The 24,391-nt window shown below is 35.2% G+C and overlaps 1 protein-coding gene across 1 annotated transcript in view; it reads right to left on the bottom strand.

Moving 5' to 3' along the window:
• ASCC3 (activating signal cointegrator 1 complex subunit 3) overlaps positions 1-24,391 on the bottom strand; it is a 250,900-nt gene that overhangs the window by 19,298 nt on the left and 207,211 nt on the right. Inside the window, exons 35-37 of the mRNA XM_071446475.1 lie at positions 21,044-21,155; positions 20,638-20,772; positions 2,441-2,665 (exon numbers count right to left, since the gene is read on the bottom strand). Coding sequence (XP_071302576.1) covers positions 2,441-2,665; positions 20,638-20,772; positions 21,044-21,155 — 472 coding nt within the window. The remainder of the gene's footprint in view (positions 1-2,440; positions 2,666-20,637; positions 20,773-21,043; positions 21,156-24,391) is intronic.

The raw sequence follows: 24,391 nt of genomic DNA on the forward strand, positions 1-24,391 counted from the left end.
GAGAAGTTTAATAGTCTGTGATGGAAAGAGGCTTGCTTACATATCATGGCTAGAGATGGCAAATCTGCACTGCAGGGGACCTGGGATAAAGGCTTGCTGTATAACCACCTATAAAAGCTCTTTGAAAGATCTTTCTTTCTTGTAACAGAAAAGTAATGCTGATATGACAAATCTGTTATTCATGTACCCACCAGCAAAAAGAATGTTCAGGTCACAATTATGTTCAGGTCACAATCTGAAGGTTAGCTATACAACCTCAACACTAAAATAATTTATAAGTAAAAAATAAAAATTCAACGTAACTCAAAAACCAATTCCCGCCCCACTGCTGTGTTTAATGCCTGACGATCGCGAGCGCGTGCTCACACACAGGGAACAGCACCCACTGAATCTGCTCGTCAGTGCATCCTCCCAGGCTTCACTTCCTTTTCTCATAACTAACATTTTTTTTTTCTACCTCTGCTGACCCAGAGTTCATCAGCAGGTCAGTGCTAAGGAAAAAGGTAACAACCAGTATTGAAAGTGTAACCCTGTCTATTGCTTAGATTCTGGGAACTTTAACCTCCCTTTGGAAAGCGTGACTAATAAGATGGAACCAATAATCTCCCGAGAGATGTAAACCATGTGCCAACTTTAAAATACAAAAGTGCTTGCATGTTTTTCTTTTTTTTTTTTTTGCCTTTTTTTTTAAGATGACTGTATATATAACATGACATAGTAGTTAACTGAAGGTTGGAGTGCCAAGGCATAATATGGAATGGCATTTTTCTGAACTCTACTTCAGTTTAAAGGAACTGTTGAATATTTTGGATTTTTTTTTTTTTCTAAGTGACTACTGTTTCTGAGATACATATGATGCAGTAGCAGGATTAAAAAAAAAATTCTTAGCAAAACAGAACAAAATAATTACAGAAAATAGTATTCAATTTAAATTTTCCCCAAATAATGTAATTAACTCCCTAATGCTTACTCCACAAACATCTAAATGAACTTTAAGTATGTGGTTTCTTTGAAACAAATCTGAATTTTCTCACCTAAGCAAGTGATGCTTTTCTCTGTTAATAACTGAATATATGGCATAGCTGTTTCTACATTTTCAGCACCATGATTTTATTGATTTGAAATATTTGAAAAAGACTAGCATCCAAGCACAGCTGGTTACCAAGATTAGGACCGTGTAGCAGTAATGTCTGTGATGTTATTTGCTTCTTACATTCCCTAATTTCAGTTTTGCTTAATTTGATATTAGTATTTTAAGCTTGTTGTTATTAGTATTAGTTTGAGCCTTACCCAAATTGCTGGACTGAACTGCATACAGTATTTTCTCTGTCTAGAGCACTGATTAATTGTTTCTCATAGAGCAGTTTTACAAACTGCCAGGCTTGACACAATGATGTTTGCAGTTACCATATCGCCAACAGGCTTCAAACAAGAGCAAAGCTTCTGTCTGGTAGTTGACAAACAGATCACTGAGGATATTAACATTTGAGCAAACAAAAACTGTAGGAAGAAAGAAGTACTGGCTCTATTTTACAGATATTAAACTCAGAAACATAAAAACAGCAGTTTGTTGAAGGCTGCCTCATCTTCAAGAACCTGTGAATGAGTCCTTGTGCAGTTCTGCTAAAGAGCAGAATTCCTCCTGGGAGACTCAGAGGGGCAGTTATTTCCTGTGACAGCTAGAGCTCACCTTTCCTGCTGTATCTGTAACTGAGCTTTTCAGATATGGCAGCACTCTATCCCAAACTCCAACTGCTGCTTTAAAATTCTTTTGAGGTGGCAGCTGTGCATGTGATTGCTTGTTATCAGTACTCTCCATGGTCAGTTTAGTTTCTGTGGGCTGCAACTGCAGTACAACTGTAAAAACTCACAAGTCTCCAGGGTGAGTTTAAAATCTGCGTTTAAAAATGTGCTCTTTGACTCTGTGATCATTGGACATAAAAGATGTGTCTTTACACTAGCTAGAGGAGCTTAGGGAAAACCTCTGCACCTCACCCTGAATCAGATTTCAAAACACATTATATTTGTGCTTGGGAGTGACTATAGTGCTTTTGGGTGCTAGAAAAGTAGAAGTACCTGGGGGAGACAGGTTCTTGGGTATCAACATAACAATCTGCAGGGACCACAGCCATTCCAGAATGATTCTCATACAACATTCCACAATACAGAGATAAAAAGTTGTTGCAAAGAAAGCAGAGGCTGTCATATGGCAGTAGATGCCTTCAGTCAGAGCATGACTGTCTTTCACTCTAAGTTTGTTCACCTCCAGTTCTGTAAAGTGGAAACCATTTTGGGCATCCAGGTCCTCCCTAAACAAGGTGTTATAATATTGTGTGGTACCAGCTTTCCACAAGATTGCAAGAAATCTTCAGATTCTTCTATATTGAAAACATGAGAACACTAACAATAAACAGTTATATACTGAAGTGCATCACGATACCTGGCATATTCTGATTGCTTGGTCCAGCACCGTCTTTGTATCAGTTGCATAATCTGGGCAAGGCAGCATGGCATGACTGAAGTGGGCTTGCAGCAAGAGGTGTGTTTTTGTGTGTGAACTGTCAAATGAATGGGGATTGACTTCGATTGGAAGGTGTTTGGCCAGCTCGCTGTTCATCTGATCTTCATTGTGTCTCACAGGCAGATCTGTGTACTCGTCAGCATTCTTTAAAAAAAATAAAAATAAAAATTAATCATTGTAATTAACTTCAGAATAACTATTACTGCTTACTGAGGCATTCAAACTATATGCATTTAATTTACTACAGTTAGATTTCAACACAAAATACTAGCATTTAAATATTTAGAAAGTGTACTTATTTATCAAAATCACACATGGGAAAACAATAACTAATATAATATTTTCAAATATTGACACACTTATAGATTTTAAATATTTTTCCTTCCACATAGCTGATACTAACATTAGAGAAGGGGAAAATAAATGCAATGAAATAAATATATTCATTGGATGGATTCAGTAGTAGAAGATGACCCACAGGTATCCTACCTCATTGGGTCACAAAACCATTTTAACGTTAGCTATAAAGGAGTCAAAACCTCATATTTTCAATTTTCAGGTTTTGAGTTTTTCTCTTAGTATTCAAAACCCAGTAGCTTTGGAATAGCTCTTATATGCTTCTTTTCAAATATTTTTTCAATATTTTGAGCAGTCAGTGTCTAAGCAACTGATGATGAGTGATCAAAAAAAAGGGCAAAATTTTAAGCAGGTGGTGAAAACATTCTCTGTGTTCCAGAGTGGTACTAATGCTATTCATTCCAAAATGAAAGCTGTGTAAGAACTTTCTCACTGTTGCAAAAAGGAGCTGCCCACCAACATGTAAGCTAAATGCAGTTATAAGTAGCAACATCATAGTGGCTGAGAGGAGAAAGTACAACTGTTTTGGTATCCCAGGCAGAGATGCCAATTCTCCTCTTGGGAAATCCACTGCTTTTGAATAAAGGTTCAACAGAAACATCCTAAGAATGATAATTTAGGCAGAAGAATCAGTTTTGTGACTTAATCTGCAATCTTTCCCTCCACAAAGTCGTCTTGTGCATGTACATGTGTACATATCTCTTGGAGTGAGAACTATCTTTCTGAATTATAAAACTTGCAAGTAAGGTAAGAGTTTTATAATATGTGATGCCTTTTCCATCTGTAATTTATGAGAGCGTATTTCTTTTGTCATAAAATAAAAAGTCATTTGGGGAGCCTGAAGGGCAATGGCTTTGAAACTACAGGCTTAGCAGAGACCATTAATTTAAAGTGTTCAGGGTTTTATATTCCTCTTAAACTATAGAATCAGTATTTTGCACTTTAGTCTTCAATTTCATCAGACTTCCTGCAAATCCATATTAATGAAATATTCACAACAGTAACCAGTGAAGAGTGAGGAAAAGAAAAATGGCAATTTTAGAACACCTAATTGAAGTACCTAATTGACTTACAAAGAACCATATCCCCTCATTAATATCCTAAGACATAGAATCTTTTCTGACAATTCCTAAAAGCAGTTAGATAGCTGGTTTTACTCCTTGACAAGTGACAGCACAAAATTTTCTATTTTTTTTTAATGATGCAAAGAAACTATGTCTAAACTGTGATATCAATGTAAAAGGAATGGTAACCATTAGACAATTAAAGGTTTGGAAAGAAAATCAGAATGTCATTAACTTATTTCATATCTCAACTGCAGAATAGAAGTGAAGACTGAATAAAGACAACTGCTGCTTAATCCTGGATGTCTCTGCTAGATCTCTTGTGAAAACTGTGGTCATTTATTCTCTGAACCTAAGGTCACAATCTTTTTAAGCCCTATAGAAGGCTGCATGTTTGCTTCACTCTTTTTATTTAACTGGCTTCTCCTTCAAAGATATTTTAAAGAATATTTACCAAGGAGATTTTTTACTTAGTTTTGCTTTGCAGTTTAAAGTAGCAGAAAGAAGGAGGATCAGCCAAGTCAGTCCAGACCAACTGGTACCCCTGAAAATGCATTTTCCCTAATACTTCTCCAGCACATGTTTTATTTACATCCAAAACACTCCTCTTATTTTAAACAACTTGCCTACTTAATTTCCTGTTTGTGATCATTGACTGTAAGTAAGTGAGGTTCATTTTCTTATCTGCATCATGTAGGTAATTAAAGGAAATTGAGAATGGGTAGTGAAGCTTTTATACAACTGAGAATGAAGCTGAATGGAGGGCACCGAGGTCAGCAGAGTCCATTATATTTTTATGTGAGAGGCCGGTATGTCTGCCCTGTTCTTGTTTGCTTAGTGTAGGCTGGACAGACTACTAACTGCAAATCTGTTTCTCTGATTTGCCCAGCTGTCCTTGAATAAAGACATCTTCCATTGCAAAACGTTAAATGACAGTGATTGACAACTTTGTGATGAACTCTGCTTGTAACCCCCTGCTACTGTTTTCAGGTTGCATAAGAAAAGACAGAATAAAGAAACATCCTTTGTAATCACCTCAAATAGGCCCTGCTGTTCACTCAATATTTTTTCATTTTAGTTTTCCTTTTCATTGCAAATCTCAATCTGTTCTGTAAAGGCTGTAGCTTCAACTATTCCACACAGCATATAATATATATTGTTTTAGTACATCATATCTGAACGCCGTTCTTGTTTCCATGGGTGAAGAAACAGATCAAGCCACATATCAGTCATTAATCTTCATTCTAAAGTCAAGAAACTTAATACAAGCTTCATAGTTAAACCACAAAGCACTTCTGTGCATTTTTCACTTTCCCTTCTTCTCCTCTTAAACCAGAGCTGTTGCAGGCCATGTACAATAGGTTTACAAGCACCTACACAGTTAAGCATAACTTGGTGTATACCAGGAGATAACCAGAATTTTAGCTACAGATTCTACAATTATGCATTTGGTAGTCATGTCACATCTCTCTCTCCTACATTTCTGTGATGGACTTTCCCAATAATGTCTCCTTTTGGGCATTAGAGACTGCTGCATTATTTCAAGGGTGCAGGAGTCATCTCAGACTTACATTTCAACCTGCATGTGACACAAGGTGCTCGTATAGGAGACAGTAACTTGCACTGCCAGTGAGAAATGTCACACACAGACCTGCATAATCTCAACAGTTACATTTTACAAGGCCAAAGGGCTATTCTGGTAATTGAATTCTGTTTCCTGCATAACAGCAGCCACAGAATCATCCTAAAGTCCTGTCTACAACATCATGCTCCAAATACACAGCTACCATCACCCTTTATTTGAGCTGTTAGAATAGCCCTAAAAGGAAACAACTCATACTATTTTAAAAGATATCTTTTGTGGTACTATCAGACATTTGAGGAGCCAGACCAAACTAAAATTTAAATAAGGTATCCAACAATGTGAGTACTGTGCTCCACAGGGTCCACAGGGTTAAACCCCCACCAGATTTTCTTTCTACCTACAAAAAGTGGAAATTTGGCTGAAAATACTGATTTATAATGAGAGCTGAGCTATAAACTTATACCACATTTAGATCTTCTAAAATATTTTAAATCTTGAGTAAGTACATCTGGCCACTTTGTCTACAGGAGAGGATACTTGTGGACAGAAATTCCATTTCTGTCTGTGGTCCACAAGCTACTAAAACAAACTTGAATATTTTAAGTGAAGCTCAGTCATGGGAACAGTAAAACTTATAAAGTTAATGAGTTCTAGACTTTAAAGAGCAGTTGATTAATTTGTAACAATGAGGGTCTAAACCAAACCAAAAATAGTTTCTCACATTCCAGAGCTGAACCAGCAGTCTTTTCTTTAGCAATGTTATTGAAACTGCCTTAGAATTGACTGTCTGTATGTTCCTTTCCTTTATATAGATACTGTGAACCCAACCATTTTTTAGGTTCTCACTATATTTTCAACTTTAATAAACTTGCAACATATTTTCCTCTCCTTCAAGTTTCTGATGTCAAAAGAATCAAGACAAAGGAATTCTTAGAACATTTTGGTATAAAATAAACAGTTTTTAAACTAAAGTATAAAAAATACTGCAGCAAACTAGTGCTAAAATTAAATACTAACATAAAAAAAGAGAAAAGACAAGGATCATTTTTAGCTAGTTCAGTAATTCCATTCTCTTTACCTGAAACTTGATTTAAATTAAATAAGCTTCTCTAATAGTCTAAGTATATGCTGAAGTACTGCAAAAATGATATTTGAATATCATTAATACTTGAATAGAATTAATAAGCTACAATAAATAAATAAATGTGGGTGATTTTTTATAACTGTTCTGCAATTAATACTAATAATGCATTATGAATTTTAGTTCTCTGCTACCAGAAGTAAAATGGCATGCCAATGTCCAACTTATTTTCCCAAGTGAAAACAGCACATTTTGATCTTTGGAAAACTGGATACGTGAATATAAGCTCAAAAGTAATATTATAATTGGCTTTTGTCTTTTGATCCATTGCACAAAGTGATACAGTACTCTAGTGCAGCATCCAGGCCTGCCACATTATGCCACACTGTACAGGAAGATGCTGGAATACAAAATTTGAATCAGCCTGTACTTGTCCTCATTTAGGTGATACCTACTTAACCTCTAACATAGGATAGAGAAAAGAAGCATGGGCAAAATAGACCAAGGATTGATCATTTGGAATAGCTAGGTAACATCTGACTTTTAAAGGATTCAAAAATTCTAAATTTTACTTTGAGGATACTTGAGCTTCTGTAAAAACCATTTGAAATTAGTTCCAATTTTATATATATACACATATGTATCTCCACTCATGTGCTGACAGAAATCTCATTTGATCCTGTTACCTACATCATAAGGAAAACTTAAGAAATTGGTTAACTAAAGCTCTCAAGCTAATCTTCCTTTGCCCATGATTTTCCCAAGAGAAAAAGACCATATTATGTGACAAAGGAGTGGCACAAGTGTATACTGTGAACATTATTTAAATTAACCAACAGATCTACAGTATATTTTATTGTCACATTTTTGAGTGTGAGTTTCATTTATAAGAAAAAACATTACATTTACACAGATGTATCCTGACTGGCAGCTAGAAGATAATCAAGCTTACATTTATATTCAGAAAACCAATAAAAGTAAGGAAACGTGCTTTAAAAAAGAGGGAAAAAATCTAAAAAACCAAAACGAAACCTAACTTATAAGTGGTTTTTCAGCTCATACAAGAAAGTAATGTAGATTCAGAAACAGAATCAGAGAAGTACTTGCTAGAATTACTGCTCTGAAAAGTTTATCTTTGTAAGTGATGCCATTATAAACTCCTATTTTAAGGAATTTATTGGTAGCCTCTGAATGCATGCATTTTGGTCTCAGTTTTATGGGACATAATTTAAACTTCCAAATGCTTGGGTGTTTTTTTTTACTCTTAGATATAAAAGGTCTCTGACAATATTCCAGTTAAAAGACACTTACAACCATATGTTACTAGTTATAAGTTTCAAGAACAAACACGACATGTGTTTTCAAAATTCATATTATAGACTAAAAGGGAAAGAAAATTCATTTCTGCCAGTTCACTCTGTTTTATGCATGTAAAAATAAACTTTTAAGACAAAATTTTCAGAAGAAATGCTCCAGATTTTCAGGGCAGGCTGGCAGCCTCTGCTAAACTACAGAGCAGGCTGAGGCTTTGTAGGGATCTTAAAAATTGGCAAACATGGTTCAAAAGAAGACAACAACCCTTTTCAGGCAAGATTAAAACATATTTGCTACATGATACTGTCACTCATCACAGACACCATGTTTACAAAGAAAATCCTTGTCTTCATATATTGTGCACCATCTCCCCATAAACTACATGCGTATGTGGCAGTGCCATCAAACTGCATCCAGCATTTTAGAGCCAGCCCTGCAGTGCAGTTCCTTCCCCCTGGGGCCTTCCCATGGCTCCCTTTCCAGGGCTGGTGGCTGTCAGGGAGGAAAGGCAGGAGGCAGAGCCCTGTGCCAGCCCTGAGCCACAGCCTTTGGCACCAGCTGTCCCTGCCTGGGGAAAGGGGGTCCCCTCTTGGGCTCTCTCTGCCCTCACCCTCCACTCCAGCTCAGGTTATAGGAAAATGCTCCAGTCACTTTTTAAGCACCCCATCAGACCACTCTTCACCCTCTGGAAAAGGAGGGAAACAGATTCATTTAATGGAGAGCATTGTCCAAGGAAAAAGACCTGCTCGGTATCTTCTAAAATAAATAGAAACTTTAAAAAAAATTTATTCAATTAGTGTTTAATGCACTTTTAGAGATAATAGATATACATTAAAAAAAAAAAGGTATGAATTCAAAGTGTAACATTAACCCAATTAACTGGGTAAGAGCAAAACAGTGAGGCTGGGCTACTCTGGGCTCTGTCTCTAGATTTAAGACTCAACAGAACAAACACTGGAAATTTCCAGCTGGACAAGAGAAGTTAAAGAGACAAAGTTGTAAAACCCATCAACATGCAATTATGCAAATCTGTTATATTTTAAACATTAATTTTTAACTATCCTTCATGATTTAAAATGGGCCCATTTCCATCAGGAGACCCACAAACATATTTTATAAGAACATAAAAGTTAGAAGTTCTTACAATTCTTAGTCCTCATGTTAGCGGTCAGAAAAATTAATTATTAATTAATCTATTATTATGTTAATATGCAATATATTAATTGTATTCTCATACTTTAAATAGACAAGTGCTTGATTTTTGCTTTTAAATAGCTGTGTATGATAAACACCACAAATTTTACAATTACAGACATCATAAAAAGCACAACCTAGGGCAATGAAACAGTTGAGTGATCACTTAAAAACACCCTAAAGGGTTTAGATTTCACAAGTTCACCTCTTACTTAAAACATCCAAACTACAAACTACAGATGACATTCCTGATGACCAGGGGTCAGGAGTCTGAAAGACCTTTGCCACTGCTCACAGAGCAATAGGAGGTCAGCAATATTAGCTACCAGTAGCAGAGGGTGACCTGGCAGATCTGGGAACTTCTAAACTACAAAGTTAAATTACAGACCTCTGCTTCAGCATGGAGTTGATAAAAGAATATGCAAGCATGCTAACATATAGGAGGGGGAGGATTATTATAAAGTAACCATGATTTGACATGGGAAAGAAGCTCTTAGGACTTCTATACTAACTTGAAAGTTGATTTTCCTTTTTTTTTTTTTTTCTCTAGCTTCCTAAGCATATTAGAGAAGCTGAGTTTCAGTGTAGGGGAAGATGCAGTAATAGATAATACAATCACTGTAATTTTCTTACTAATGTTAAAAATATCCTTATAGAGCCATTTTAGTTCAGGAAATTTTCCTATTTAAGTTACATACTTTACTAAAACATTACAACAAGGAATGAATTCATGATTTTAAGTTCTACTTCTCACATTCCTTATTTCATAAAGGTTATGATCACAGTCATAATTCAGTCCTACTTTTTCTGGCCAGTCCTAATAAAACCAGTCCCAAAAATACATTTTCCTTGAATGTATAGGTACTTTCATAGTATTAAGCCTGTACAACTTTCATAGATGTGGCCTTAGTTCGCTCTTAGGTTTTTAAGTTAAATTATTGCTTACAAGTATTCCTGTAATACTTGCACAGTTTATGAAAAAATAAATGCAGAAGAAGACTAAATTAGGACAAAAAAAAGAACAAACATCTGGTACTGAATACACATTATTCACCTAGAATAAGATACTTTGACCACAGCAAATAAATATAAATGGAATGGTAAAAATTCCATTTATAAAGTGAATTTTCATAATGTGAGAGAATTACTACATTTTATTGCTGTAAATGGTATATTAGAGTTTTTGCCTCTCCAAAATGCCTGATTTTTCTGATTATTTCTCATGAGAATGCTTCAAACCTGCACATTTTGAATGTGTTATCATGCTCTATTTTTTTCATCTTAAAACCTAGATAGGGCAGTGAGCCACAGCTTACTTTCCCTGTAATCTCAAGTCATATTATAGAAAAGATTTAAAATTGACTGGTTTTGGTTGTACTGAAACAAATTGTATTGCACTACTACAGAACAGCTTCTCAGTGCATGAACTCAGTAATCTGCTCACAGGAAACTGGGAAAATCTCTCTGAATATACATTCAAAAGTCTCATTGTCACGAGAACTCCACTTCAGATCCATTTGGATGTCTGCATTTTGAAACTGAGCTTGGCTGCATCAGCTGGCCCAACTGCTGACTGAGATGATGATAGCAATAAAAACTGGAATAGCAAATGCTGGCACCCAGCTTTCCCTGGGAAAGCGATCAGTCATTTTCCATCTTTGGCTTTGATCCTGCATTGGGATCTTTCAGTGCAGAGCCCAGACCCAGGGAAGAAGTTAACAGATCCCTGCATTAAGTTAATGCCACTCCGCACGGACACAGGAGTAAGCGCTACTAATTCTTTATGTGCAATGGGGCCCCTCCTTACTGTATATGTTAATGGCAAGCTGGAAAAGCTCTGTGTGCTGAAAACCAGATTTCAAATCTGCTGACCTGTGGCAGGTCCCCTAGTGGGGAGCCACAAATGCACACTGCTGCATTTTTGTACTGGATTAAATTCCGGATCTAGACTACTCTGTGACCAGAGACAAAAGGGAATAAAAAGTTCACAGGCGTGAATACCTGTCATCATGTGGTGAAATGAGTAGCAGCCTGTGCTCAAGAGAGGCTCAAGCCCAGAATAACAGAAGAACAATACAAACTGGCAGAAATATATGGGAAACTTGGAAGGTGCCTACATGCACAATGTTTTTTCAGCAAGCCAATGCTACTGGTCTCACTCTGAGCACTTTAAAATGAAAATAGTTTAATATAATAATAAAAACCCACAACTCTAAGAGGAAATGACAGCTGTTGCAAGTAAATTTCAATAAGGGTAGTTCCCTGCTGATAAAAACTGGCACATCTCCATTCATTTCAGTGTAACTATGTGAATTAACATTGCCTGAAAATCTAACCCAATGTTTTGAACAACTCAAGAGCTACAAGGAACTACATGGATGGAAATCACTGGTAATTACAAGGGTGAGAAAGAAGGGTCATTACTGAGGAAACAAAAAAGTCAGTAAAGGAAAAATATGTGAAGTCTATTAAACAAATAGACAACTTGTGATTTTTTTGGGATGCTTGATTTGAGTTCCATCAATATTTCTGTTACAAATGACAACAGGTCTGATACCAAGAATAACATGGGAAAAATGCCCTTGTACCACAGTGGACCTTAACAGGACATGCCATTACCAAAATAGGATGTACCATGCAAGGCAAATCTAATCCTTTTCTGATGGTAAGTGGTAATTTTTCTTGGTGGTTGTCATATTTGCACACAAATTTGTGAAAACACTGTAAACTCAGTGTTCCTACACAGATAGTGTTCCTACACTTGCCTACATATAAATAAAGACAGTAATCTAAAATACACTGTAAGATCTGTATAAAAAAAAAATGGAATGATAACTGATGATTAAGAGAGTTGAAGATATTTTGCCTCTGGCATAAAGTTTCAAGAACTTCTTTTAAAAGACAAAGAAAACAGAGATTTTCAGGACCAGATGTCTAGGAAGATCCCATTTGGATTTGAGCTACTTAAATTTGCAATCATGTATTTATACATCTAACAGAGCTTCTGTTTCCCCTAGAATCTGAAAATTAACTAGCTTTGTAGCATCTTCCTTGATCTGCCACCCGTGCCCTGAGGATTAGAGACTCCACCTGAGCTTGTTTTACAAGCATAACAGAAAAAATTAATCTCTGCTGGCAGTGATCCCACTGGGATACTGATGAATAATGATATCCCTCTCTTGCTGCCCTCTCAGTCCACTAGAAAAGCCACTCTAACCCAGCAACGTGGAAACCGCTGAAACCATTCCAGCTGTGGATTAGCAGGCAGTCAAGCATCCATCTGTTCTGTGTGAATCAGGAGAAAGCAAACATGCATTCTTGTAGCTAAAGAAGTATTAAAAATTAGCATCTTATATGACTGCATATAGTAAACTAAGACAATCATATATAAAAGAAAAAATAATCTATTATCTACACATCATGCTGTTTATAATTGCTTGTTGCCTTAAGCGAATGATAAAGCAGTTGAAATTAATCTCCTTAACCTACAAAATACTGTGCATTCAATGATTTAATATGTTTAAGATAAAATTTCCTAATACTGTATGCATCACTTGTACCTAAAAATCTTTTGTCAAGAGACATGTATGCACCCATTTTGTAAGCAAGCATGGTGACATCCAGCCAGGAGAAACATTTAAGAGGCCTATTGTGAGAGGAATTTTAGCTGTTTTCTCACCCTGTGAAAGACTTGAGATATTTTCTCTTTCTGAAAACAAGTAGTTCAGGTAATCTCTGCTGGCTTGCTACGCTTTTTCACTGGATGACAGAAAGGAAAGGAGGTGGAAGTGGAAATTGGAATGTGGGCAACCCAATCAAATTGGTGATGTCTGATTTGACTCTTCCATGGAAAGAGGACAGTGGCCTACTGTAAATTAAGAAAGCTGAATTTGAGCACTACCCCAGTAAAAAGTAGTAATAAAAGTGCATACATTGACAATTTTCCCATACATCAATTCTAATACTTTGCTTTGATGTCTGTCTTACATTTATTAAGTTGCAGAGGTGAAGAAAATGTGCAACCATTTGTTCTCTAGAAGCAACCTTCCTATTGTACGAGAAATTTCCAAATATAAACACAATTTTTTTCAAATGCTTTCAATTTTTTTCAAATTCTAAGGCCTTTTGGTAGCAAAAATCCTTTTTCAATTTCTTCTAACATTACAGGTAGCCTCCCTAAGTAGCTGTGAAATAAAACATCTTGTAAATATTAGGCAATAGGAGAGGCCTATTTCTTAAATATTTCTAAATAGGAGAAGTCAATTTCTTAAAAGTTCATCTCTGATAACACATAACATCAAGATTTAATATAAAATTCAATTTCTGAAGCTAGACAGACCCCCATCAGGAACAAAAATAAAAAGAAAATGAGACAAAGAAAGAATCTAAATGCAAATAGGAAAATACAAGTGTCAGATACTTCATTAATGACTGATCAGTAATCCTCTTATGTCCTTTTTTTTTCCTTTAACTACTATGCTAAAGGAACAATATATGCTGGATATCAATCTTGTATGATGTAATCATTTCAGCCAAACCAATCCTTCTCCTAAAATTTCTGTTCAAATCAGAGAACAAGCTACAATGTAATCCTCTTTCTTAAGAGTTTTACAAGCAATATTTTCTATGCTGACAGAGAAAAGTATTTTTGTGTCTTTAAACAGCAGTCTGTATGGCCCAGTTGGTGTCACTAAGTGAACTGCATTCTATGAAAACAAGGTCATCAATATGATTGTTAACTGCCACAACTTGTAATACAATTATATAAATCTATCAAAGGCAAAGGCATTCTCTAGAAGACAATTTTGACAAAAGAACTGCAGAGTGCAGAAAGCCTGAATTTGCTTATCCTGCCTCAATTACAAACTGGGAGGAATAAAGCAGGTAGAACTTGAACTGACTTGCTAAATACAAACTGAGCCTGTAAAACCTCCTGCTGGAGCATTTGGGATCTGAGAACACACAGCCATTGCTCAAAGCAGCCTTACAGATTATAAAACATTCAGCTTTACCATAATAAAGATGCTGTTGAGAACTTCAGTTCTGCTCCAACAAACACAAACATTATTTCAACAAATATATTGTCTATTTGAAAATATACAATAACAGCCACATGCCATGACTGCTGAAAAAACCCATTCCATTTCCTGTATGGATACTTTGCATACAACTCTGCATAATTTGAAACCCTGCATGACGGTGGCTATGATTCTAACTATCAAGCAGTAAGTAAAACCTGTTGGTGCTAAAAAAGACAAACTAATAAGTGGTCCATGGGTGAACTGCATGCAGCTTTGAGCAGTCAGCTAAGCCAAGTTTGCTATCACTGAACTTGCTTCTACCATAGGGAAACACTGATTTGCCACAGATGGCAGCCAATGTTCACCTCCACCAGACCAGGACAGCACTTGTGCCTGCCTGGCTCTCAGAATACTTTCCATTTCTATACAGGAGTGCTTTGCTGCTATAACTGCATCCTGGTAAAGGAATTTATTTCCTCATTTTTCTGACAGAAATTGTTACTAAAGCAGGTGTTTGAAATGGGGATATAGCCTGTGGCTACTGCTTTCTACTACCACAGCTATATACACTTTCCAAAGGTTTATTTCCTTGGATGCTGAACTGCAATCACAGCAAATAAAACAAAAAAACCTGAAAAAAAAACCCCTACAAGTGTTTTTCAAAAATGTTTAGCTGCAACTTTAAAATAGGTTTTAATTCAGCTTTTGTGAGTATTGCTTCAGTTAGGTTTTTTTTTTTTCTCAACTGACATATGATGACAGAAATTAAACAAGAAGATTGGATGGGGAAAAAAGGAGACTGGTAAATTGGAGGTTAGAAATTCATGCATACAGTCAATACCAGAATATACAAATCCTTTCCATAGGAGATGGAAAGGATTTGTATATTCTGGTATTGACTGTAATTCTTTCTTATTGATGCCATAAAAATGGAAGACTTAGGCAATGTTGAGTTAGCTGTCACTGGTGGGCATTGTTACCTTGATTTACTAATGGACTGTGCTTTCCTGGAAAGGAAGCCAGCATATTATGCCTTCAAACTAAGGCTCCAATAATAATTTGGAAAAAGAAGACCAGGAAACAGCTGTGTCATGATGTTAGAAAAAAATGACTAAATTCAAGTACTACAGCAACATTAAAAACTGCTCCATCTACTGGAACTAGAGAAAAATCAAGACTAATTAAATGTGTGAGTATCCATATAAGTACTTTTTCTGCTAAGTACAAGATATTTTTGAATATACTGGATATAGATGATGAAATTTGGATGCTATTGAAATGCAGTCATATTTTGTTTTGTTTTCATGAACCCCTACATCATTTAAAAATTTGAACTATTAAACACACTGATACCATCTAGATGATTCAAGTGGGAGCTGAAGCACAAATGCTTTAACATCTTAAAATCCAGAGAATATGGATTGTATAAAAATTAAGTCAATTATCCAGGAAATGTCTGTGTTTAGGATGAACTTTATGTATTGAACAGTCCTTGGTAGAGATTTATTGTAAAGAAAATATTTAATTGTAAGAGGTGACAGTTTTCTTTTGTTAAAAATATACAAAAATATTTTGTCTACAACTAAAATATGAATAATGGCTGAGGCCACAGCACTGATGTTCACATTGTTGAGTGTACCATAGATATGAAATCAGACATGGAAATTCTTTAAAGGCTAGCATATAATAAATTGCTTTCTATCTGACATAAATTTTACATTATAAAATACTTCAGTTATTGACACTGAAATGCCATATTCAAAAAGAATAACTTAACAAATATAGTTTTGCTGTGCTTTTATGCCTGGAAGAAAATCATAGTAGCACCTTTACTTTCTTCTAAATTAAATGCAAATCTAATTTTACACTAACTGTAAACACTGACTGACTTAGGAAGAGTGACCTGATTTTTTTCTGAAATTACTAAAGAACAGAGACCCAGTTTAATATAATATCTTAATTCCTAAAAACAATGTTTCTGCTATGGCTTGCAGGGAAAACACTAAATGAAACAGATCACATCAGCTTCTTTTTCTGACAGTACTTTTGTGAGGCATTAATTCCTCCTTCCCTGGTGTTTAACTGGAGACCTGTTGAAAAGATGGTTTATCACTGAGTCAAAACCTTTGTGACCCCTTCACAGGAGACCAAATCAGCAACAGAATCCCCATACAGAAATAAAATTATTTTAGACTGAGAGTGTAAATACTCTCAAAGAATTGCATATTCCCTGGTTGGAATAGAAATTGCCAACAATGATGAAGAGGAAATAAAGCTACAGGTTAATTGAGTTATCTGGGTTCTCATAGTACAAATACCTACCAGGTAATGAAAGACAGATAAGGCATTAATAACTCTACTCATTTGCTATCTATGTATCTTGAATGGAGAGTGCCTGTTTCATAAACTTCCTCCTTCTACCTTCCAGGTCTGTGACTCCAACAATGACAGATTTTCTGCTGAGTTCCAAATTACTTAGTCTAATACAACCCAGTGTCACCATATCTATTTTCAGAAAGAAATAAAGGGAAGAGGCACGTGGAGACCAAACTTCTATGTCCATGTTTGTATCACAGAAAGACAGACACGGATGCTCCACTATAACAAAAATACCATGTTCTCTCTCCAAGGTCCCTTTTCTAAGAAAAATTCCCTCTTTCTTATTAACAGTTTACATGAAAGACAGCAGTAGGTGCATGAAAACCAACCAGTCCTCTTTTATAGGCAGAATTAAAAAAAAAAAAAAAAAGAAGAAAAAAAAAAGTAATCAGGAACAACGTGTAGCTAAAACAAAAGATGAAAGATGGGAATGATGTTCTCCCCTTCACTGTCTGGTATGGACAGGTATGACAAATTTTTTGCTCTGTAAATATTAACCAGATAACAAGATAAGTTAAAAATCACCAAAAATTATAAACTAGTGGATCTAGGTGTCACAGCCCTGATCAATCAGAAAGACAGACTTTCCTTCCTCAAGGTACAACAAACTGCTAGTTGATTTTAAAAGCATTTGTGCAGAAAAAGACAAGAATTACCCTAAAGTATCTCTCATCATTTCTTGCCTAGACCTCTTCTTTAATCTCTGCACCTAGCTATCAGAATTAAAGGAAACAGTCTTTAGGCACCTCAGGGAAATCCAGCCTGTCAGTAATAATTCATGAACACTTTCTCATCAATAATACTTAATGCAATAAGCACCATAACTCAACAGTGATTAAGCTCATTTGGATTACCACTGCCTAAGCACGGTTAGGAAAGGTTTAAAGAAAGCTCTACGGAAAAACATCAAACATTTTCTCTCAGAAAAAAAATACCAGTTTACTAGCACAAGCCAGTGACAAAAATAACTGAATGTGAAGTTCCACCTGCTAACTGCAAACCCAAGACAGCTCAAACATCTCAGGTACAGAGTTACTGAGAAGAGCAGGCAAAACAGAAGGGGATTTTTGCCCACCTATCTGAATCACTTATTACTGCATATTTCCAACATTACTGTTGGGCTGTTCCCATGTGCCATGCTCCTGTTCATGTTAGGAATACTCAACCCCTATACCAGAATGGGAAAAAAATTCATTTGATCTTGTAAAATTCTGGCAGATGATCAAAATTAATAGGTAAAATAAAAACAGAGAAAAGAACAGATACTAGAGAAGACTAGGAGTGGTCTTCCACTAAGTGAAAACAAATCCTGCTATTATGTGACTTTTTTGAGAGATCCATCAACAGTAGAAACTGGATGACTCACAACTGCTTTTGCACGTGAATTATAAAGATTCATGATCACTCACTGGTGATCAACCCTGAATTTTGAACACTTCCATTCAGCATGCAAAAATATCAATCTGAAACTCAAAATCCCTTATAAAACTCAGACTTAACCCCTTTAATTCAATACTAAATTTCTGAATTCTTGAACAAAATCTTGCTTTTTTCCACGGTTTGTTTTAAACAAACTTTTGCTACTCTCCAAGTTAATTACATATTTGGTATATATATCCCATGTGAAAAATCAAAATCAGGATTTACTTTCTTCTAATTGCTCACTTCTGCCTTCCTTATGTACATCAGAAACTTGTAAATATCTAAAGGTTTGCAAGCTTTGTTAAAACTCCAACTAATAATAAGTGTTACATCTATGAAATCCTGCAACTGCATGAGAAATGCTTGGATGGTTATTCTTAAAAAAACACAGTCCAAAATTTGAAAACATATAATTTAAAACAGTGATCAGCAGAATAATCACAATTACAATTATTTTTTCAATGGTAACAGGCCTTTTTGTACTATAGCTACAGCTTTCAGTTTCAGCATCATTAAGAGATTCTTCAAATTACTTTTTAAACATCCTTTTCCCTCAGGGTTTTCACTTATACCTAATTAGACTACTTACCCCATGCCATGCAATTCCCTATTGCCAAAACCGCTAAATGCTTCAATAAGGAGGAGGAGGGCAGCAGTGGAGTGAGGCAGATGTAATGTCATTGGTTAACAATAGAGGTGTGAAGCAACTGCTGTAATTATAAAACTCATTAATGCGCAGTGTTTAGGGGGAAAAAACATCCCTGGCAGTAACTGTTCAAATGGCATTTCTTTTCAACACTACATCAGATTGAAAAAACCTTTCATTTTGCACCTTCAACAAGACAGAATAGTAGTTCCACTAGTAATTATGAGAATCAACATCCACATAAAAAGTAAGCAAGAGCTGTCAGCTCTAATGGCATCCAGCACTCGTAAATCCTTTTCACCTTTAAAACTGATACATATGGCTCATTTTGACCCCTAAGCAATTTTATTTTTAGTCTCATTCCTCTTGAGATTGTAAATGGATAACTTCCAGAACTTTATTATCAGGAAATAAAAAAAAATTAAAAAAATTAAAGCAAGATTAATGAACTTACAATTTTACAATCTCTACCCAGCATTAGGGTCCTAAGTTTCATCTACAATAGAATATTTGCCAGTTACTTTTGCAATTCATGAATGCACACTATTCCAATAGACAAATTCAAACAGGCAGCACTAGGTTCTTCCATCATTCCTGTTCCATATCCTGCTCATCAGCTAAGGCAGTATTATGAAATGCCATCTCTGCTAATATTCTCAAACTTTCCTTACCAAATTTGTTGGAAAAAAAAAATCCTGACATGTCTAGATGCAGAAAATTTTCACTAGAGACATTTTAAAGAGACAGCAGCTGGAGTAAAACACTCTTCTTGAATACTCAACATTGTATTAGTTAACTTCTGTTCACATGTGGGTATTTGTTCTTAAAATTTTAGTTATTTTACATACAGCATATCTAGGTATTGTGGATGATTACCATTTTGAATTCACCCGAATACACTGAATTTCATTTAGTGTAATTGCAATGTTTTCTGGCAGCAGAACAACAGATACTGCAGGGTCAGTGATAGCAATTCCCCTATTTAGGCTGTCTAACAGTTTCCATTACAAAAGATTACTGTGGCCTTTATTTCTGAGCTGTAACACTCTGAATGTTTGCAGCAGGTGCTTTAAATTTATCAGCAAGAAAAGTCTCTGTACTAGAAAAGTGGTTTTCCTAGTCTCATAAAATGCTGATCAGCTTTTGTTGAGTTACAAACTGTTGAATAGCAGTATTTTAACTTCCTGTATTTCTCTTCAGAGAAGTTTTGGCAGCATGCTAAAACAAGAATTAATACAAAAGTAAGATATATAAATACTGTAAGACAAGACTTCAAATTTTGAAGGTAACACTTAGAAATCAGAATATTACTGAATTTGGGCCACTTGTATAATGTATTTAATGTAAAAGAGACTACAATCATATAGGGGTAGAAATAAGTTTTCCTGGATAATATTCAGGCACTTCTTGTTTTAAAATATATTTGTAGAAGTAGAATTACACCATGTTGAAAAAAGAAAATCTGTAGTAGTAACTATGTAAGTACTTAAAAAGGAAAATGGAATAAACCTTAATTCTTTTATATGAGAATGTAATACTAACACAGTGCATCATACACAGTGTCTTTGGCCTTGCATTGCACTTCTCTGTTAAACAGCCTCTAGATGCTGTTGTTATTGCAGGTTATGACCTCAGGGCTGGGAAAAGGTTAAGAAGAGAGGAGAGAGGTGTTTCCCACAGGTTTCCCCTACCCCTTAAAGCTGCTGTATCTTCCAGATTGTCCCAGGACAAACTGATGGTCCTGCTACAGATTTAGTGTAAGCAGTCATTCCTATGGCATTTAATAATATACTTAACTTAGGAAAGACAAATACCAGATTTGTATAGATCATACACATTGTAAAGAATGTAAGAACAGAAAGAAGTGTAATTTTGATGTACTGATAAGATGAAACACTTGAAACACCAAAAATGATTCAGGTATGTTTCTCAAAACAATAAAAATTAAATTAGAGATCGGGAAGAAAGGCTCTTTATTTTGCATGTTTTTTTTAAATACTTGTGTTTTTAAGAGTAAAAAAAAAAAGTATTTTTAAGAAATATCAGCACTTACTGTCAGAATTAAGAGCAATTCTTCAATATTGCTTTCAGGTTTCAACTGATCCTTGAACATCCCAATAGTTGGATGCTTCAGATAGTAATAGGAGGCAATACGGCCGTAAGTCAGCGGCTCAATGCTGCGATTGTCCTGTTACAAGAGAGGAGCAATCAAACACACAGCTCCCAAGTGGTTCAGTATAACATGCTCCCACATAACTGTGAAACATGCTCAGACTACTTTTAAGAGAGAACACAAAAAACAATTTAGCATTATAATTTAGCCACAAGAGTTTTCAACCTAAGTCTAACAAAGACAAACCCTGCCCTAACATCTCCCATCAAGGAGTGTGTATCTTGCTGTTCACAGCCCCTAAGAGTGTGTATCTTACTGAATCTTGTAAGGCACAGATTAGTCTTACCTCCCCAACTTCAATACAGTAGGAGCCTTCCAAATCAAACAGGGATTTCTCAACAAGGCTTGAGAGGTACTTATTCATAGTGTCATGGCTCACATCATCCAAGTTATAGTAACTAGATAAAATGAGAGCAGACGCATTACATGAATATTTTTTACAGTCTGAAGATTTTTAACATCAGTGTCTTCTAGGAAAACTTACAAGGCTTCTACAGTATACACATGAAACATCAAATGTCCGTATACACATGAAACATCAAATATCCATATTAAGCAATTAAATACAGTCCTTTATAAAGATGAACAAGAAATCCATGATTCTTAAATGGTTTGTGGGAGTAACCAACATAAGACAAGCATGTACATATGAAAGATGGCAATTGGTCCATCTATTAATAGAAAGGTTGATACCAACAAAACTGGACTGACTCTATTTTATTAGTGGGAAAATTTTCCTGCTTTCACAGGTACACTTTCCTGATAAGTGTGAAAATGAACAAGCAATGCTAACACAAGTAACAGTATTTTAACGTCAAGATGAAGGAAGAACACCCACCCAGGAGAGCAACTGTCCTTACATCCTGCAACTCTGAAAGTAAAACTAGGCATATAGTGACATCTCCTGAAAAAGTAAGTTTATACCAATGCAAATGTTGGTCTTTGTTGTTATATTTCTGTGACATTTTATTCTCAAAGTTAGAATTGCTAAGAAAAGGAATAGGGTATTTGTTAATGTGGTTCCTTCACACACTTACCATCAGACAAAATATTTAGGTAAGCTATATCATCAAAATGGCTTAGTTCTCTGTATGAAGGAAAATGCTTATAAAGTGGGCCAAAATATATTTTCTTTTTATGTTAGCATATAAAAAAGACACAGTGACTGAAGTTTGCACTCCTTAACTGTAGAGCTGGAGGTGTATTATAAGATTTTACTCATATAAACCAACATGACTTCAGTGAGAACTTTTACTCCAGATAAAAATGCAGTAAGGACTTGTGTCCCTAGATTCATCAAAGGCACCAGATCAGGAAGCAACAATTAAGTTCAATTAGTAATGAGCATGCTTAGAAAGTTTTAAAATTTTGAATTTAAGCAGAGTAATTAAACATGCAATTTCAAAGCAGAATTAAAACAAACATAAAATCTGATTATTTATTGAATTGTTAAAAAGCAGAATAAAAAAGGTTGCTCATTTAATTCTGTCAAATACTGTGACAGAAATAGACTACTGAGATTGTGCAATGATGAAAGATGCTCCTTTGTTCTACCTGCCTTGCTTTACTAAAATTTACTATTGTTATTGTTATGATCTTGTACTCAGCATTCCCACTTGAAATAACCCCACTGTAACTGAGAGTGGGTTCTTTCAATGCTATTTTGTGAAGGTGAACAACAGGCTGCAAAAGAGCATGCTGCGATTCATTTTAGCCAATTTTACAAAGTTACTGCTGCACCTGAGTTCATTTTTTTAAACTCCTTTCACTGTCACTGGAAAGAAAGGTGCACCTGCAGAATACTATTCATCTGAAGTATTTTAAATATCTGCTTCTACATTACTAATGAGGTGAAATGTAATCACTGATTAAAAAAAGAAAAAGAGAACTTTAGACAACCAGTTCAGTTGTGGATGTTATATTTGGGCAGATGAATCCCATTCTCTGAGTTAAATTCTACATCATTTACTGTAATGCTGCTGTTTGCAAATTTCAAAAGATGGAATTAAATTTATAAGCTACTAATGTCCTTACATAACTGCTTAATTTACATAATCTGATTTTCATTATTATTTTCCTAAACAAAGTTTTTACCATACATCTTTTTAAATAGCCATAGCATAACTGAAGAAGCCTGAATGCTAAATAGCAGTATTGCAATGTCCAGATATTTTCCTCTTGCTATTAACTCCAAATTATGGGATTAATTCTCTGAAGCTTTAAATGTTCACTTATAATTGGGTAAAGTTGGAGTAAACCACTACTATCATAAGAAAAAGTTTTAAAAAATGTGTTCTGATACCAGCCAGCTACATGAGACAACAACAAAGCACAGATACATGGCAGTGGAATATTCAACTCTGTGACTTTTTATATCGGTTCATGCTGAGATGATCTGATAAACTTCCAACACACCTATTGTTCAAAACCAAACCAAACTATTTGTATTGACTTACACATTTTATGTACTAACCAGCCATATATTATCAGCCCCATGCAAAGAAAACTCATCTGTTGAAAAATTATTTTAATAGTGTTTTTGATGCAACCTAAATTTCATGAGTGTCCTTTTAAACTAAGTGATATAGGAATAATACAAAATGGTCAAAATTTCTACCTGCCCATTTTATTTGCCTGACATCACCAATCACATTTATTTTCTGGTTATTAGCAGGAATTATTTTGTCAAATTTTGTTTACCTTCTGAAAATAATTGAGCAAATTAGCTAAATAAGTTGTTTAAGGAGGTGAAAAAGAATTTCTATTTTATACTCCTAAACCACTAATGATTCATTATTAGTTCTCTAAATTGAATAGAATACTTCTGAAATGCTTATAATTAAGGCACTTTGTTGTCACGGTATTCAGACTTCCACCATATAATTTCAGCACCTTTATTTGCAGTACCATAACACTCATGATGAATACTGATAAAACAAAAAAAAGGAACATGGGCAATACACTAAAATTCTTTCCTGAGAATGTAATTTAAGACACCAATTCAAACAGGTTTGTGCTATTATTCTCTGCCTAATTTGCAATATTTCACTGCAGTTAACTGAAGTTATCGTCACAGAGGAATTTATAATATCTTTCGAATTTTTTTGTGAATTTTAAATTTACTGCTTTGTAACTTGTAGTTAAAGGAATGAATATGTAGCTGCCTAGTGGAAATAAAACAATGTAAAGAAAAATCTTAAATGGTTTGTAATCTTGAGTGAAGTGGTACCAGTATGTTTTAACTACTGCCTGTAATGAGGCAGATATAATTTTGAGCACACCCACAGGAGCTTCTTGGTCATTCAGCACATTTTCCCCTAATAAAAATCAAAGCCATTCATCTTGAAAGACTGTTAAAATTATTAGTGAAAACAGAGGTATCATGACATTAGATTTCAATGCTCAGGAATAAATGCAAGTTGAATTCTGCACGTTGGTATGTTCCAAGTATAAAAACTGCATAATATGTGAGTTCCTCTATGAAGCAATATTGCCTAACTATTTAATTACAGATAAAGAATAAAAACAATGCAGTTTCATGCTCACTGCATTGAATCATCTAGTCATTAGTTCCCCTTTGCTATAAACAGACAGCCTACCTTTTTATCAGCACACCATTTCATTTATTTCACAG

This window comes from Agelaius tricolor, unplaced genomic scaffold (assembly GCF_023055355.1).
Source record: "Agelaius tricolor isolate 1412-34295 unplaced genomic scaffold, bAgeTri1.0.p SCAF_1, whole genome shotgun sequence".
Lineage (NCBI taxonomy): Eukaryota > Metazoa > Chordata > Aves > Passeriformes > Icteridae > Agelaius > Agelaius tricolor.